The 19,364-nt window shown below is 43.7% G+C and overlaps 1 protein-coding gene across 1 annotated transcript in view; it reads left to right on the top strand.

Moving 5' to 3' along the window:
• Positions 1–16,074, top strand: part of RSPO2 (R-spondin 2) — a 151,465-nt gene extending 135,391 nt beyond the window's left edge. The window contains exon 5 of the mRNA XM_040433837.1: positions 15,962–16,074. Coding sequence (XP_040289771.1) covers positions 15,962–16,074 — 113 coding nt within the window. The remainder of the gene's footprint in view (positions 1–15,961) is intronic.
• The last annotated feature ends 3,290 nt before the right edge of the window (positions 16,075–19,364 follow it).

Genomic DNA, 19,364 nt, shown 5'->3' with positions numbered 1-19,364 from the left:
GACTGTTCTCTGAACTCCCATAGAAGTGAAAGCAGCATGCTGGGAGTTGTAGTTTCACAACAGCTGGAGTGCCGAAGGTTGCTGATCCCTGCCCTACACTGTCTGTCCCTTCTTCAGCACAGCTTTCCCTGACTAAGACTGAGCTGAACATGTGTCATCGGACGCTATAAAGCACCCGATGACGCGTTCCGGCCAGCGAATCACTGTAATGCCAATAGCCAACATAGCTATGGCATTACAGTGAGCGGCAGCACTTACCTGCACGTTTATTGGCTGCGACGCAGCCATCAAACGTGCGGGGAGGAGACTCTAGCATTGCTCTAGAGCACACGCAGTGTTTTCCCAAACACCGCGATGTGCCAAGCATCGCAATGCTCGAGTAAAATTTGTGTTCAGCCAAGCATGCCCAACACTACAAATTACACTTTGCTCAAGCCACTGAAGCTTTCTGGATTTCAGTTGAGGTATCTGGGTGGGATATACACGTCTCCCAGCACTTATACTGTACGCATCACCACACAGTTCAAGAAAAAAATCACATTAACTGGGGAAGGAGCAGAACACTTACCTGGTGCCCTCCATTTTTTTTTTTTTTTACCTGTAGATCCACCAATTCTCAGTCTCTTCTTCTATCATCCAAGATGGCCGCACCTCTTCTAAGACTATCTGATGCACACTGTGCATTGGTAGCCCAAACCACTTCCTACTTGTCCAGCCCTGATCTTTGATTGGCCTTCACTGTTCACGTGAGCAGTGCTGGCCAATCCAAGGGCAGCAGGAAGTGTCTTGGACTACCAAGTGCACTGTATGCATCAGGTTGTTCGAAAAGTGGTGCGGCCATCTTGTATGGCAAAGGAGGAGCCCAGGAATTGGTGAGTCTGCAGCTGGAAAGTTGATATGAAGTGCTCCAAGTAAGTGTTCTTCTCACTTTTTATTATTATTATTATTATTATTATTTTTTATTTGAACAACTGATCCCAAATTTAGAAGGTTATGTTTTTAGCTTTCTCATCAACCCCAGTATATTTATATTGATGTAGCATAGCTGACATGATCATTTTCCTTTTTTGGAGCTGCATCGTTTGTAAATTTTTTGAGTATACAGGTTTTTCTCATAGTTTGTCTCATATGTGATTACCGAGGGTCTGACCCCTGCGTTTGCTAGAAAGATGTGTTAAAGGTGCTAGAAAGCCACAGTGTGACATCACCCGGACAAAGACGAATGGAGCTAAAAGTGGACAATTGGCAGGGATTGCAGCCATTGGTCCCCACTGATCCTAGTGTGATGACAGCAGTCTTTAATGGGACAATCTAATAAATTAACATGTACTTCTATGTAGAACCACAGACAACAATTGAGCCACATGTCAAATTTTGCTCTGCTACATCTATGCCTGAATGCTGACTGCTTCACACCTTGATGACTTTGCTTTGTGCGGCCATGTCCTGGACCAGTTAAGAAACCGATATAATGGTATACAACACTGCAAAAAGAGGCATCTATCAGTAGTAAGTGTGGCTCATTATGGAAAGTTGGGACGTATGTTAAGTTCATTAGGTGGAGGCCCGAGTGGAACAGGAAAAATAATCTGTACTTCATGGATAAGTGGGAGGTGATGACACCATTGTGACAGGAGCAGACGTAACATAATGTACCGTATGTCTTGTGTGTTGAAAGATATTGATGTATTAACATCAGCTCCTGGGTGGAATGGAAAGACAATTTACACAGGACTGGAACTGGACTTGTTTAGGTTGCTTCGAATAAACGGCTACCAAAATTTGTATATATTTATTTATTAATTATGTAGATGTAGCAGAGCTTAATTGATATCAAAGGGCTTTCCCAAGATTTAGTGATGAGCTTTCCTTAGGATAGGTCATCCATATCTATCAGATCAGTGGAGGTCCTACACGAGGTATCCTCACTGATCAGATGTTTTGGGCAGCCACCAGCAGCAGAAACTATACGGTGGACGGAGCCGGAGGCCACGTGGTTCTGTGCTGGGGTACTGCAGCTCTACTCCCATACATGTGAATGGGAGCTGAGAAGCTCTACACAGAGCTGAAAACTACACAGTGACGGCCCTCTGTTTCTAACTTCGTCCACTGTATAGGCTGCCCAAAATAGCTAACCGCTCCTATTTTCCAAAAATGGTACGCATCTTACAAATTCGGTCTGGGGTATGTTAACTTATGGGCACTATTGTATATGTGTCTGAACATATTTGCGTGAGGATGGCAGGAGTGGTAGTGGCTATGATGGTAGTAGTACTCACAGTTTGTGGTGACAATCTTCCCTCTGGCACTCCTTGGGCTGTGCACAATGAATGGCGGGTGCACCCTTTCCTCCCTCGGGGCACTCATTAGCTTTCTGGAACCCTTGCCGGGTAGTAGTTGGGGTGCCCCTGATGGAGGATGTTTGGCAGGAGGCAAGGCGAGAAGTCAGGTAGAGAGGGTCGATGAATGTTGGCGACAATGACCAGGTCCGTTTGTTGCAATAAATATAAAGTCCTTCTTTATTGAATAGATAATGACTTTTGTAGTAGTAGCAGAAATAGGCACTGTTCTGGACTATGCTACAGAGTAGGCTTCTCCAAATAGTTGTGCATAGGCAGTAGAATGATGGTGGTAGTAGTCCTCCCTGAGTCTCAATCTAAGTTCACTTTGTAATCTTTCCAAATAACCACAGGCGTGTAGTTACTCTTTCTGCAATTCCTAGGCTGCGGGGTGCAGATCTTAGATCCGGATGGCCAGTCCATCTCAAAGTGTGGTAAGTGCTGGAAGCAATATACCCTTCCCACAAGCAGTAAAGTCTTATTATCATACACGTTCGGTACCTTACTGTCTGAATCCAGGACGGCCTTGATGGTTCTAGACCTTCTGTGGATGTCTGTTATTTCCCTCAGGTGTAGTCTCTCAGTTAAGTTGTTCCCTGGTAGCTATTCAGTCTCAGGAATGGTGTCTCCTGGATGAGGCCTCTCTTTAGGCCTACTTTGCAGGAGCTCGCGCATGTAGGTCTTGTCTCTAGCTTTGCTTAGCATTAACTTACTAACTAACTAGAGGAGCCCGACCTAGCCTAACCAAGACTGCCAGTGATGCCCAAACACAACAATTTGGAATACATAGTGCATAGAGAGAGAACTGCTTTTAACATCACAACATTGAACTTTTTGCAAGCGACCTTGAGCAGTGATCCGCTGGGTCACTGCATATTTGCTTATTTGTGCTCCTTTAAGGCCTAAGATGAAAAGTTGAGCACATACCAAGGTCATTTAAAGCCGTAGCTTGTAGGTATTTGGTAAAATATTAATGAAGTGATTGATATCTAACATATCAGAATCTCGCTGTCAATGCAAACACGTCATATTTTGCTGTCACTGCGGATAGCTGACGTTTTTTTTCTATTATCTTTGATTTTCCATATGTAAATGTTATATTAAATTAACCATCTGTGAGTGCAGTACCAGGCACCATATATTGTGAAGGGGTCTGAGGATGCTGGAGACCCTTTTCGACTCCTCTTTGCATTACTTTTCTATTTCTTGTCTCTTTTTGCTAACGTTTCTTAAAGGGGTTGGCCAGTTTATATTACTAGCTGAACATGTGCTAGGGTTTTACCAGTCTTCCCCGTGCTCACCAAGCACAGCACCGTACGTTGCAGTTCAGCCCAATTCATTTCTATAAAACTGCAAGCGCTGATGCCTTCTCAAGCAGACGATCGGCAGAGTTCCCGGGGGTCAGACCCCCACTGATCAGATACTGATGACCTATCCAGACGATAGATCATTTGTATTTAACCACCTCAGCTCCCCTAGCTTAAACACCCTTAATGACCAGACCACTTTTTTACAATTCTGCACTACACTACTTTCACGGTTTATTGCGCGGTCATACAACTTACCACCCAAATGAATTTTGCCTCCTTTTCTTCTCACTAATAGAGCTTTCATTTGGTGGTATTTCATTGCTGCTGACATTTTAACTTTTTTTGTTATTAATCGAAATTGACCGAAATATTTGCAAAAAAATGTCATTTTTCACTTTCAGTTGTAACATTTTTCAAATAAAACTACATTTCTATATAAATTTTTCTCTAAATTTATTGTTCTACATGTCTTTGATTAAAAAAATGCAATAAGTGTGTATTAATTGGTTTGCGCAAAAGTTATAGCGTTTACAATCTATGGTACAAAAATGTGAATTTCTGCATTTTGAAGCAGCTCTGACTTTCTGAGCACCTGTCATATTTCCTGAGGTTCTACAATGCCCAGACAGTACAAACACCCCACAAATGACCACATTTCGGAAAGTAGACACCCTAAGCTATTCGCTGATGGGCATAGTGAGTTCATGGAAGTTTTTTTTTTTTTTTTGTCACAAGTTAGCGGAAAATGATTTATTTATTTTTTCTTACAAAGTCTCATATTTCACAAACTTGCGACAAAAAATAAAAATTTACATGAACTCGCCATGCCCCTCACGGAATACCTTGGGGTGTCTTCTTTCCAAAATGGGGTCACTTGTGGGGTATTTATACTGCCCTTGCATTTTAGGGGCCCTAAAGCGTGAGAAGAAGTCTGGAATCCAAATGCGTAAAAAATGACCTGTGAAATCGTAAAGATACTCTTTGGAATTTGGGCCCCTTTGCGCACCTAGCCTGCAAAAAAGTGTCACACATGTGGTATCGCCGTACTCAGAAGAAGTAGGGCAATGTGTTTACGGGGGTATTTTTACATATACCCATGCTGGGTGAGAGAAATATCTCTGTAAAAGTCAACTTTTCCCATTTTTTTTTTATACAAAGTTGTCATTTTAGAGAGATATTTCTCTCACCCAGCATGGGTATATGTAAAAATCATGGACTCAATATGCCCCTCAGCGAATACCTTGTGGTGTCTTATTTCCAAAATGGGGTCATTTGTGGGGTGTTTGTACTACCCTGGCAATTGAGGTTCTCCGCAATCATTACATGTATGGCCAGCATTAGGAGTTTCTGCTATTCTCCTTATATTGAGCATACGGGTAATGAGATTTTTTTTTCCGTTCAGCCTCTGGGCTGAAAGAAAAAATGAACGGCACAGATTTCTTCATTCGCATCAATCAAGGTGGATGAAAAAATCTCTGCCCAAAAAAAAAAAGGAGGGGAAAGGCGTCTGCCAGGACATAGGAGCTCCGCCCAACATCCAAACCCACTTAGCTCGTATGCCCTGGCAAACCCGATTTCTCCATTCACATCAATCAATGTGGATGAATAAATCATTGCCGGGATTTATTTTTTAATTTTTTTATATACAAAGTGTTTGCCAAAGCATATGAACACCGCCCCTCAGCTCATAAGCCTCGGCAAACGTATCTTTTTTACTGCAGAGGAGAAATCTCGTCTTGCAGCGCCGCATACACCGACTTTTGTGTAATCTGACAGCAGCGCAATGCTTCTGTCCGAATGCACATCAGTGCTGCAGCTGCTTGATCGCTTGGTCCACCTAGAAGGTAAAAAAACAAAACAAAACAAAAAAACAGGCCGCAATGCAATCAATTTATTAACATTAACTTTATATAACATTTGAAGCAGAACATTAACTTTTATAAACTTTATTGAACTTTTGGAACATTAACTTTTTTGCTTACCTGTGATTTTTTTTTTTTTTTTTTTAACCTTTTATAGGACAAACCTCTCCTTCCCCATGGGACAATGTGCAAAGCGCAAATCGCCCAGAGATGTGGCGAAGTACATTATGCACTTTGTCCCAGGTGAAAGGAGAGGTTTGCAGCAGCTGTGAGTGAAAGGGCCCTAATAGCCCTGTGTGCCTGTCCTGTGTCACGCAATCCCTATGCTAATAGTGTACCTGTGTGTGGTACTTCCGGAAACACTCCCCTAAGCATAGGGCAGGGTGGTCAGGGCAGTCAGGACAGAAATAGCGGGTGTCACGCCTTATTCCCCTCCTGCTACAGACACGACATCTTTTTCGGGGTGGCACTTGGGTTGAGGTACCAGCAGCGACATTGGGGAAATGTCACTCGTGTAGACGGCTCACTACACTAGTGGATGGGGCCACGGAACCTCCTGGATACAGGAGGTTCTCGATGATCTCTTCCTGAAATTTGAGGAAGGATCTTGTTCTCCCAGCCTTACTGTAGAGAACAAAACTATTGTACATAGCCAATTGAATTAAATATACAGACACCTTCTTATACCAGCGTCTGGTGCGGTGGGACACTAAATAAGGAGCCAACATCTGGTCATTGAAGTCCACCCCTCCCATGAGCGAATTATAGTCGTGGACTGAGAGAGGCTTTTCAATGACACTGGTTGGTCGTTCTATTTGGATTGTCATGTCTGCGTGAATGGAGGAGAGCATGTAAACGTCACGCTTGTCTCTCCATTTCACCGTGAGAAGTTCTTCGTTACACAAGGCAGCCCTCTCCCCCTTTGCAAGACGAGTGGTAACGAGCCGTTGGGGGAAGCCCCGGCGACTAGGTCGCGTGGTGCCACAGCAGCCAATCTGTTCTAGAAACAAATGCCTGAAGAGGGGCACACTTGTGTAGAAATTGTCCACATAAAGATGGTACCCCTTGCCAAATAAGGGTGACACCAAGTCCCAGACTGTCTTCCCACTGCTCCCCAGGTAGTCAGGGCAACCGACCGGCTCCAGGGTCTGATCTTTACCCTCATAGACTCGAAATTTGTGGGTATAGCCTGTGGCCCTTTCACAGAGCTTATACAATTTGACCCCATACCGGGCGCGCTTGCTTGGGATGTATTGTTTGAAGCCAAGGCGCCCGGTAAAATGTATCAGGGACTCGTCTATGCAGATGTTTTGCTCAGGGGTATACAAATCTGTTAAAGTGGTCTATGAGGGGCCGAATTTTGTGGAGCCAGTCAAAGGCTGGTTGGCCTCTGGGACGAGAGGTGCTGTTGTCACTAAAGTGCAGAAAACGCAGGATGGTCTCAAATCGTGTCCTGGACATGGCAGCAGAGAACATGGGCATGTGATGAATTGGGTTTGAAGGACCAATATGACCGCAATTCATGCTTTTTTGTCAGGCCCATGTTGATGGGAAGGCCCAGAAAAGTTTTACATTCTGAAACTTGGTCTGGTTTCCACCGGAAAGACTGGGCATAAAAGCTTCCCGGGTTGGCGGCTATAAATTGAGTGGCATACCGATTTGTTTCTGCCACGACTAAGTCCAAGAGCTCCGCAGTCAAGAACAGCTCAAAAAACCCCAGTGCCGATCCGATCCGATCTGAGCTGTCTCAACCCGAACTCCAGACTGGGCGGTGAAAGGGGGAACTACAGGTGCGGCTGAAGTTGGGGGCTGCCAATCAGGGTTGGCCAGCACCTCAGGGACTCTAGGGGCTCTACGGGCCTGTCTGTCTTCAACTGCCCTTCTGGTGCTCGCCACTTCACCATGTTCTACGGCAGTGCTGGTACTAGGTCCAGGATGGGCTGCGCTGCTGGTGTATGCCTCACCACGTAATCCAACAGCGCCAGCCCCACTCTGCTGCCCTTGAAGCGGATCCTGCGCAACCTGTGGTCTAGCAACACTGGGCCGGGTACGCCTGGTGGTATCAGGGACCTCAACCTCATCGTCCGAACTTTGGGTCAGAGTGCCACTGCTTTCTACAGGTTCGTATTCTGACCCGCTGGATTCGTCAGATGAGGGTTCCCATTCCTCATCCGACTGGGTCAGAAGCCTGTAGGCCTCTTCAGAAGAATACCCCTTATTTGCCATTTGGTCAACTAAATTTAGGGGGTATTCCCTGAGACTACCCAAGAAAAAAAGCAAGCCTGTCTTACAAATGGAAGGCTAGCGAAGTACAGAAAGCCGCTGGGATTGATAAAAAATATCAAAACAGTTTTTTTTATCGCTGCAGCGCTTGTGAAGTGATTGTGCAGTGATAAAAAAAATAAAAAATTTTGTCACTGCGGCGGGGCGGGCGTGGGTGAACGCACGTGTGGGCGACCGATCAGGCCTGATCGGGCAAACACTGCGTTTTGGGTGGAGGGCGAGCTAAGGTGACACTAATACTATTATAGATCTAACTGTGATCAGTTCTGATCACTTACAGATACTATAAAAGTACAAATGCTGATTAGCGATACGCTAATCAGCGAATCAGTCACTGCAGTGCGGTGGGCTGGGCGCTAACTGACGCTAACTACTTACCAAAGGGGCCTAAACTATCCTAAAACCTATCAGTCAATACTAGTGGGAAAAAAAAGTGACAGTTTACACTGATCACTTTTTTCCCTTTCACTAGTGATTAACAGGGGTGATCAAGGGGTTAATTGGGGTGATGGGGGGGGTGATCTGGGGCTAAATGTGTAGTGTTTGGTGGGTACTTACAGTGATGTGTGCTCTCTGCTGGGACCAACCGACGAAAAGGACCAGCAGAGGAGCACAGAAGCCATTTAACACATTATAGTAAAAAGCTCAGGCCTCTCTGGTGGCTGGGACAATGGAAGCACACACTGGTAATTTTTTTTTATAGTGTGCAAGCTTGGCCACCACCGATAGATTGCAGGGTGGTCATAACCATGGAAACCAGCAGTATATAAGGTGATATAAAAATGAATCCAGCCAGCAAAGGGAGCAATATGGGTAATAACAATACATTAGTAAGTGGCTTGTATCAACTTTCTCTACATGATAAATGCTATTTGCTGAAGTGACAAAACCCCTTTTAGTCTTGGAAAACCCCTTCAAACTGTTGGGCCTGATGTCAGATAGTTAAATATGATTAATTCGTGTTTACGTGCAGCTCCCCTCCATTCACTTACAGTGGGGACAGACAGGGGAACTAACGCATACGGAGTCATCTCCAGTGTAACAGAATGGAGGCCACTGATGGATGGCGGCCATGTTGCTGGTGCCACGCCAGCAGGCAGATCAGGGGATCTACGTGTAAACATGAATTACTGGGCGGGGCTTAGGGGGTGGGCGGGGCTGGCTGATTCACGCGCATAACAAAACACAAGGTGCATATTAAAATATATAACGACTATATAAACTGACTATGTTCTCTGCTGCACTGGTCTCTGCTGCACTGTACCATATTTTTCGCCCTATAAGATGCACCTAGGTTTTAGAGTTTTCATTACACCTCAGGTCAGACCAGCAATCAGACCCCCCATGTCAGCCATAAGCCCCCCATGTCAGCCATAAGCCCCCCATGTCAGCCATAAGCCCCCCATGTCAGCCATAAGCCTCCCATGTCAGCCATAAGCCTCCCATGTCAGCCATAAGCCTCCCATGTCAGCCATAAGCCTCCCATGTCAGCCGTCAGCCCCCCATGTCAGCCATAAGCCTCCCATGTCAGCCATAAGCCCCTCATGTCAGCCCCTCATGTCAGCCATATGTCCCCCAGGTCAGCCATCAGCCCCCAGTGCAAATAAAATAAAATAAAAAAAAACACTTACCTCTCCTGCGACCTCAGCCGATAGCCGAGCCGTGGACCAGGAAGCGGTGAGTACAGATCCTTCACCGCTTCCTGGTCCTTCTGTACTAATGAAGCGCTTCCATAATGGAAGCGCTTCATTAGTACAGCGTTAAAGACTGCCCTGATCGCCGCGGCCCGGCAAACCATCCTCCAGGGCCCGGTCCTGGGCCGCGGCCCGGCGGTTGGGGATCGCTAAAGTACCTTCACTTCTAAAGGGGCCAACTGGGAGCACTGAAGAACCCTAAATGAAGACAGATGCACCCTAATTTGATTATATCTCACACACTACTGCTTATGTCCATCACACAACCTGACTAGGTAACTAGTTTTACTGGATTTTGAATAGGTTTCTTAAACATTATACTATACATTTAGTATATAAAAACTTTAGATGCGTAGTCTGCAAGTCAATACAAATTCACAATGGCTGGCCCTGATCTTGACCCTTGTCTGGGCGTGTAATTATTTTTCCCACGGCTGATTCTCTGCAGTGAGAACCTGCACCCCCAACCCCTAAGATATGTGTAAAGGCATCTCCTCCAGCCAGCCATTACCCAGCGGGTCCAAGAACGCACCCCAAAATAGAGCGGTCTACAGATAGGACTCCCTTGAACTAATTTGCATACTTTTTTCCCAATAAGCATTGTCTTCACACACCTGCTGGGCTTTTTCAGTGAGAACCAATGTTTTGGTCATATCCTGAGGATGAGTAAAAGTACCCCCTGAAGACAATGGCAAGTTCCTCCCTGGGTGCACACACCACTGGTTTAGACCATATCTTACCTAGCGTCTACGAAGCAGTACATTGCATGGAAGCGGAGGTTGACTTTTACCTAGTTTGGTGAACAAGTCGTGTTCCTATACTGAATCTGAGGGAAATTCCTTGTACAGGATTTATTGAAAGAACTGCAGCTCAAGACGAGCACAAATAAGCTTAGCTATAGCCTCTTAAATGCAGGCACGTTCCTAATGGAGCCTAATCTAATTTCTTACACTGAAATCAAATCTTCTTGGCGCCAGATTCTCTGTGTGTATTTCTTTTTCTGTTTCGTCAAGAAAGCCATATTTTTTTTTTTTCTTCATCGGTCATTTCAAAGACCACAAAACTATAGTGGGAGGATCTTCCATCTGTAATCAATATGGAATGCATGTCCTATTCTAGATGAAACTTAAAGTGACTACCTCCCTTAATTAAAATATAACTTTTATTATATTATCAAAAAATTGCAGAATACCTCTAATATGATAAATACAGTGATTTGTAATAAGCCTTGATAATCCAGTATTGACAGACAGAGAGTGAACAGGTCATCATGAGGCGGGACTAAAGTTCTTACTCACGGTTTGGTGACCCATATATCTTGATGGTTGGAGTTATCTGTTTTGGAATTGTGGGACAAAAATTTGTACTGTCCCTACCATGTCCCTAAAGCTCACCCTGCCTGCAGGCAGAGCACCCACCAAGAAAGAGGCGACCCCACCTCTTGGTGGCTAGACCCTTTCTGTACCTGTCCACACCCTATATATCAAATAAATATCATCTTGTCCCAAAAGTTTGGTAGACCTAAAGTCCCGACGCTGCGTGTCCCCAGCAAAACACTGGTTCCTCAGGAAACACAAACATCATAGGCTATCAGGTGACCTTTAAGATATATACGGTAAGTGAGGATTTGTTCCTATTCTATATTGAAAAATATCGCTACAATTGATGTAAATCACTGATTTAGGATAATTGCAAATATATCATATTGGAACTTTATTCAGTAGCCCCGTTCAGTTCACTGTTCCCAAAATGATGTCAAAGTACTTGAAGGAGTTGTCTCGCCTCTCTAGGATATGCCCCCAACATCTGATAGGTGCGAGTCCCACTGTCTAGTGATGGAGGGCACACTGCGCATGTGCGGCCGCCCTCCCTTTCATTCCTATGGGAGCGCCGAAAATATCCAAGCCATATCCGAGCACTGGCTTGGATATTTCCGTCAGCCCCATAAAATTGAATGGGGCGGTGGCCGCGCTTGCGTAATGCGCTTCCCATTCATTTCAATGGGACTGCCGAAAAAAGCCGAGAGCTCCCATAGGAATGAATAGAAGTTGGCCACCATGCGTGGTGCACCCTACTTCACTTTGCAGGCGCCATTCTAAAGACAGGTGCGGGTCCCAAAGATGGACAAATCCTAGCGATATGCCCCCAATGTCTGAGGTGAGACAACCCATTTAAAGAAGTTTTCTGGTAAAAAGCATGGCCCCTGAACACAGAAGATTCATACTTACCTGCTCCATGCCTCTCCGATCCTCCAGACTGCCTCAATCTTCCAGTCCCAGCATGGTTTACATCCAGCTGGCTATGGGCTCTGCTGAAACAGATACTGATGACCTATCCAGAAGAAAATCCCTTTAATATGAGCAAGGTTATAAGAAACGTGGCTGCTTTCTTCCAAAACCAGTGCCACACTTGTCCACAGGTTGTGTGCGTTATTGTAGCCCTTTTTTATTCATTTTAATGGAGTTCAGCTGTAATACCAGGGATGACGCACACACAAATGCGGCACAGTTTCTGGCAGAAAACGGCCATAATTTTCTGAACCGATACCTGCTCCATCCCAAACCCTACATGCATGCAAAAAGTTTTAGTTACTATATTATTCCCTATGTCCAGCAACTACAATGGCCGCTCGGTCCAAGAAACCTTCAAACAGCAGCCTAAATCACAGCTTTCAGAGTGGCTTAGAAGTTGAGAAGATTTTGCTGTATTAGCCTGAATTTTAAGTTTTTATTTAGCTCTATTCAGGCTTTTAGTCATACTGTATTATCCAGTTTTATGAACTCCTAATAGGGAACAGATAGTGTGGAAGACCTAACTGCTATGCTATAATGTTGTAACAATCCTTTAATGGGTCTGTATGTGATTAATACTACCAGCAGTTCATTATTGCATAAAAAATAACTATGTGGATGTGACATTTATGCCCCATCAAATGAACTTGTCTGATTTAATATTTACATAACGCATTGTGCAGTTCTTTGATTTTCGGCAGAATATCTCCACCTTGTGGAGGGCTTCATGCTCCCAGTGTTATGTGATGGTGATCCCTGATAAAAGGAAGAAGATTTTCAAATTGTTGGCCTATGTCTATTAAGACATGGTTTCAGACACCTGCAAAAAATAAAAAAAATATTAAACTTATTAAAAGAAAGCAAATTAATTCTAGGCCTGCTATGAGCAGGCTTAGATCCGAGCCAAAGCTTGCACCATTTTCTGGCTTTAATTTTAATAAATCTGTCTAAATGTTATAAACAATGCCTCCTTTCAACTTCTTTTTTGTGCAATCTTTTTGCAAATGTGTGTGCAATTTGCAACTCCCCTAGAATTAGTGACTTTTCAAACAAAACAAGTTCCCTCTGTATTGAGAATCCCCCCCCCCCCCATCCTTCCCCCTATTGTGTTTAAAGGGAACACATTTTTGGGGCATGTTCTTCGGTTTCATTTTTGCAGTACTACACCATTGAAAATCAAACACAAAGTACTGTCCTTTCCTTCTGTAGCAGTCTATATAGATGGGCAATCCATTGTTCAATTTACTGCTGCCATGAGTGGAATAGGTTATCTACAAGGTAATCCTTGTTACAAGTGTAGATGTAGAATTGGGATAACAGTATGACAGTTTTATTGTTCTCTTGATAGGACTAGATAAAGACTGCCACAAAAGAACATGGCATTAATTTAGTGTAATTTGGGATGCTCTAATTGAGTTACTACAAGGAGTTTCTCTCTGGTCGCAGTGATGGTCTGACAGTTAAGTGAGCCTTTGCTGTGCCTAAAGTCCAGACAGAGGAAGTTTAAAGAACATCTGTCACTATGGTCAACCCTATTAAACCAGGCAGACTGCTTGGTAAGGTTGATCATGGGGAATCACGGATGTTAAGTTGTAGCATAATTGTTACTTTTTATAATGGGATCATTGGAGCACCGAGGGTCTGGCCTAGCTCCTCTGAGCACCGCTTAACTTCCTCCTCTCCTGTCGCCACTTCATCTTCTCTGTTCAGATGCCTGGCCCTGAAATCTTGCACTCGCACTGGCAAGACTGCATTGGTGCATGCAAGTCTGTCCCTGCTGAGATCTGCACTCTGTGGCAAGGGCTCCAGCCACGAGCAATATCTTTCGTACATACATTATATTTATATTGTATGTCTGGTCGAGAACTGATATACTGAATAATAGATGTTCTAAATCTGGTGGCACCATCACACATATGGGTCATTATTGTAAGCACAGCCATCTATGTAGAGTGCTAGACAAAAAATCTCCCTCATGTGTTTTTGATTCTTGCTCCAAACTATTGCTTGTGATTTAATGGATTATGTTATAAAACACGGCTTCATTAAAATATTAACTACATCCAGATTTTTTGGCCGACGTTACAAATCGCTTGGGATCACAATCAGTAACATGTTACAGTTACCACTGTGATTAGAGCGCGAGTTTCATGACTCCGATCAGAATATTAAGGGATTTGGTTTAGTAAACTACTGTTCTGTGGTAATATAATCATATCCAGCAGCTTCAGTTTGATTACCTATGGCATTTGTAGAATGAGATGTCTTAGAGCGGAGTATCAGTTAATTCATCAGTTATCACAAGGTATGAGATGAGATAATATAAAGGTTTCCCTACTTTCGTTATTACTATAAATCCCGTTGACTTGAGTAGAGAGAGCTGCAGTCACCTCTCCATTCATTCTCCATCTGGATGTGGTAGCCATAGATGGACATTTTCAGGAAATGTCACACTGCGTTTCCCGTTTTTATTTAATTTTTTATGGCAAAGGCCAAACACTTACAGAAACATCATCGCGCCTCTCTATGGGTGGTGTCTGGTACTGGAGCTTAGCCCCTTAAAAGTGAGCAGGGCTGAGCTTCAAAACCACACACTACCTGTGGACATAAGTGGCATTATTCTGGACAACCCCTTTAAAGAGGACCTTTCACCAATTCTTACCCTATGAACTAACTATACAGATATGTAGAGCGGCGCCCGGGGATCTCACTGCACTCACTATTATCCCCGGGTGCCGGTCCGTTCTCCTGCTATGCCCTCCGGTATCTCCGCTCACTAAGTTATAGTAGGCGGAGATACCAGTCCCTAAGTTATGGTAGGCGGAGTCTGCCCTAGCGCTGGCCAATCGCAGCGCAGAGCTCACAGCCTGGGATGTTATTTTCTCCCAGGCTGTGAGCTCTGCAATGCGATTGGCCAGCGCTAGGGCAGACTCCGCCTACCATAACTTAGGGAACGGAGATACCGGAGGACATAGCAGGAGAACGGAGCGGCGCCCGGGGATAATAGTAAGTGCAGAGAGATCCCCGGGCGCCGCTCCACATGTATGTATACTTAGTTCATAGGGTAAGAATCGGTGAAAGGTCCTCTTTAACAGTTGATTCATGTCAGACAGATCCTATATCCCTAGGACCCAAACAGCTTACAGCCTATGACATGGGATTGTTCAACATTTCAAGCTTCGAAACCTGCCTGTAATTTATTGTGGAGTTGTGCACTAGCTCACAAGGCAAGATACACTGTAGTTTGTTTGCTGGAAACCTCTCTTATCTACCATTTGTGCTGAATACCTTCCAATATTTAAATCCTTATTGAAGCCCCACCCTTGGCCATTTAAGTTCCACCCTTGGCCATTTACGTTCCACCCTTGGCCTTTTACTTTCCACCCTTGGCCTTTTACGTTCCACCCTAGGCCTTTTACGTTCCACCCTAGGCCTTTTACGTTCCACCCTTGGCCTTTTACGTTCCACCCTTGGCCTTTTACGTTCCACCCTTGGCCTTTTACGTTCCACCCTTGGCCTTTTACGTTCCACCCTTGGCCTTTTACGTTCCACCCTTGGCCTTTTACGTTCCACCCTTGGTCATGTAAGTTCCACCCCGGGTCATGTAAGTTCCACCCCGAGTCATGTAAGTTCCACCCCGAGTCATGTAAGTTCCACCCCGAGTCATGTAAGTTCCACCCCGAGTCATGTAAGTTCCACCCCGAGTCATGTAAGTTCCACCCCGAGTCATGTAAGTTCCACCCCGAGTCATGTAAGTTCCACCCCGAGTCATGTAAGTTCCACCCCGAGTCATGTAAGTTCCACCCCGAGTCATGTAAGTTCCACCCCGAGTCATTTAAGCAGGACAGTCCTATGGAAAACATGGAGATTTGGAGGGTTTGCTGCAGTTTTGTTTGTTTCTTCTGCAGAGACTTTTACTACAAAATAACCAAAGGTACAGCATCCGTGAAGCTTGATGGACCAACCTTATTATCTATGAACTGTGACACTTGATATATGTGCCTTGGAGCTTTAAAGATATAATAAGATATGAATGATGGTAAAAGGTGATTCACTTTAAAGTACAGCAGTAATTCAGGGAACATATTGTCCGATTTGCTATAAACGAGGGACCCTGCTGATGCTGTGAAGTGAGTTGTATATTTTATGTATAGAAAACCCTAATGATGTTATCTTTTCCAGGTAAAAGAACAATGAAGAAGGACAAAAGGAACAAAAAGAAGAAAAAGAAGTTGCTTGAAAGGGCCCAGGAGCAACACAGCGCTTTTCTGGCCACAGATAGAATCAGTCCGTAAAGAGACAATTTTTTTTCATTTTATTCTCTTCATTTGCTAAGTGCACAAAGGCTGCTACATGCTCTTGCACACAGATGAACTGCAGAATGGCTGCTTTAACGGTATTGGTTACTAATATTTTGTGAACATATCACAAGCTTATTTGTGTTATTTATACTTTTTTTTTTTATTATTATTTTTCCTCGCCAACAGTTGGAATTACTGAGTTGAATCAGTGACCTGGTGTAGATGTGTCAAAGACTCTCGCTTTTTATTTTTTTTACTTTATTTTTTATTTTTTATTCAGTGCCTATGATGGAAACCGCCAGTATTTTAGACCGGGACTGTTAACAGGATGCCATGCAGCAAAAAATAACGGACTTGTGTATATTTCTGTAAAGGAACAATACAAAAAAAAACTAAACTGTTTGGAAGTAGAAATGTAAATGTTTTTTTTAATTTTGTAAGTTTATGGTTTCCACATTGTACATTTAAGACGACTGTATTTGAAATCTTTGTTTAGCTGATGTTGGTTCTCGGTGCCTATTATAACCAAACAGTTGTGTATTAAAACTGTTGATGCTAATATTCAGTACTACAGCGGTAACTGCTTTATGTCTCGAAGGGCACAGCAGTTATACTTTGTACATAGAGCTGAGACGCTACATATAATAAACGTATTTACTGTGTATACATAGTTGTCTTGCATTCATAGGGTAAGAGGTAGACTTGTGATAGGCAGCCACCCATGGTGGCAAATATGGTTTGAAAATCAGTGCAACAGAATCAACCCTATTAAACCAGGCACACTGCCTGGTAGGGCTGATCATGCTAATTCACGCAATTCCTTTCCTTTGTCTGTGTGTTAAACAGCTGCAGAGATATCTATGTTTTATTCATATGCAAATGAGCATGTTGGAGCACCAGGAGCGGCCCTGAATCCTTGGAGCACTGCTTTTGTAACATCCCTGTACTCTGCACACTCCCCTTGATTGACAGGGCTAGATATCAGCCTGGCGAGTGCAGAACTGTGTCCTAGAATGGACATATCATATATAGTGTTGGACGAATAGAAGTATCCAAAGTGGACTTCGATCCAAATTTCAGGGAAAATTTGATTCGCCGTGAAGAAGATTATCCTTGTGCTTCGTGGTAATGAATAAATTTTGCCTCAAATGGTGTAATTTTATTTGTGAGTAATTTCTTTGTGAGATTTGGTGAAGCAACCAAATCTAATTTTAGTAAACTTCGCTCAACAATACCTGTAAGGCACACTGTGGCATACAGATTGGATGATATGACTGGCCGGGTCGTTCCTTAAAGGGTAATTGTCATGTTTTTATAAAAATAAAAAAAACTTTAGCATATGTTACTGCTGCAGCAGCATTATGCATAAAGCAATTTTTAGTTTCTTCACATACCACTGTTTTCTTTGAGTTTTTCCCTTAGTTACGGCTGTTTAAACATTTACAATATGAGGACCTTCTCAAGATCGCTCCTCTGCCAGTTCTCTGAGGCCAAAACTGCTTTCCCTCACTTCCCATACACACTTGCTGTAGCCAGCAGCTCGCTGCCAGCCAATCAGATTGGATTACTGAAGTCTAATGCAGGCATGCAGTGTGAAGGATCGCCCCTCTGTCTTCTGTTTACATTAAGTTGGGAGACAGACAAGCCCTAGTAACAGTCTTTTAAGGGAGCAGTGGAAAGGGACAGAGGACATTAATGAAAGCTGTTATTATAAGGTAATTACAGATCTTTTGACAATCATTGACAGACTAACTCAGGTATACATATCTAGCTCTAATAAACTAGCAAATAAAAAAATATGAAAGTTACCCTTCAAGTGTGTAGGGTGTCTTATCTATAATCCTTCCACAGCAGTTAAGTCTGTATTGCCCTAAATGGCGGTTACCTTACTGATTTTTTTTCTGTTCACTCCGCCATGCAGATTCCAAGTTCTCCTTTTTCTCTCACTGTAGATCTTGCAGCAATCAAACAGATATCTGTTAGTCTCTGAATCCTGAAATCTGAGGAGAGGTAGAATATGGACTTTGCTTCCTCCCACTCTGAACTCCCTCCTTAGACTCTCCTAGAACACTCTAGATCTAGGGATGGAGCCAGCCACCACCTAGCAATCTCCCACAAATGGCTGTGTCAGAGTTAGCTAACTCCGTCACTACCACACACAGCCACGTTGGGAGTATACAAGGCATAACAATACATGACATAATATGTGTTGGCCTTATACATGGTGGCCCATGGAATAGTAGCCCAGCCTCCAGCGATAGGTATGACAAGATGAATGAGCAAGTGGATCTGAAAGTGCTCCCCGTTCAAGTCTATTATGCTGGCTGATACTGCTTGCAGCTCTTTAGCAGTAACATAGTTTATAAAGCTGAAAAAAGACAACTGTCCATCCAGTTCAGCCTGTTATCTTGCAAGTTGATGCTGCGGATAGTGTTTGTGACGTTTTCCTTGAGTTTCTCCAGGGGATGTGGATTGTTAGCAGACACTATCTGATTAAAATTTCCCCACAGATAAAAAAAATCGCATGTGGACACGTCTGGGGAACGTGGTGGCCATAACCCCTTGCTCACAGTTCGCTCTTTCGTAAACGGTTCATGAACCCGTCCCAGTGAGTCCCGTGAGGTGCGGCATGTTGCCCCATCTTGTTGGAAAAAGCAGGAAATTTTTTCTTCTACAGCATCCCTGTTGAAGAGCTTCAAGCAGTATCGGCCAACATAATGCCCAAAGATGCAGAGACCTGAATGGGGACCACTTTCAGCATCTTTTGTGACTTGTGGGCAATAAAAAAAAAACAAAAAAAAACACTTGCTCGTTCTTCTTGTCATACCATCGCTGGAGACGGGGGAACTTTTTTCGCAGATCACCCTGTATTAAGTCAGTTCTTTCTGTGGTCATTATACCTTATCCTTCTCCTGCCTCAAGCTAAACATGGCCTTCAGAGGGGTTTGCTAAGGATCTGACAACAATTTGTAAATGTTAAAAAAGAAAAAAGAAAGAAAAAACAACCCCCATCAAGTTAATGCATAACATAATCTTCGAAACTCGATTAATAATTTTTGGCTTCCCCCCCCCCCCTTCTTTTTGAACTCTGATGCCCATCTATGAGGCGAGGCTGGCTGGTCGTATGGAATATGATTCTGCTGCTTGGGATTAATTTACACTGACTTGTGCCTTGTGAGGACAAGTAATATGGGAATCATTATATATGGCAAGTGGAAGATGAGGGAAAGCATTCCTTCTTCATATATGATCATTATTCAGAGACATTTTTGCATCTGTTCCCA

This window comes from Bufo bufo, chromosome 5 (assembly GCF_905171765.1).
Source record: "Bufo bufo chromosome 5, aBufBuf1.1, whole genome shotgun sequence".
In the NCBI taxonomy this organism is placed as follows: Eukaryota; Metazoa; Chordata; class Amphibia; order Anura; family Bufonidae; genus Bufo; species Bufo bufo.
The sequence above is the reverse complement of the archived record's forward strand: the minus strand, read 5'-3'. Positions and strand labels throughout refer to the sequence as shown.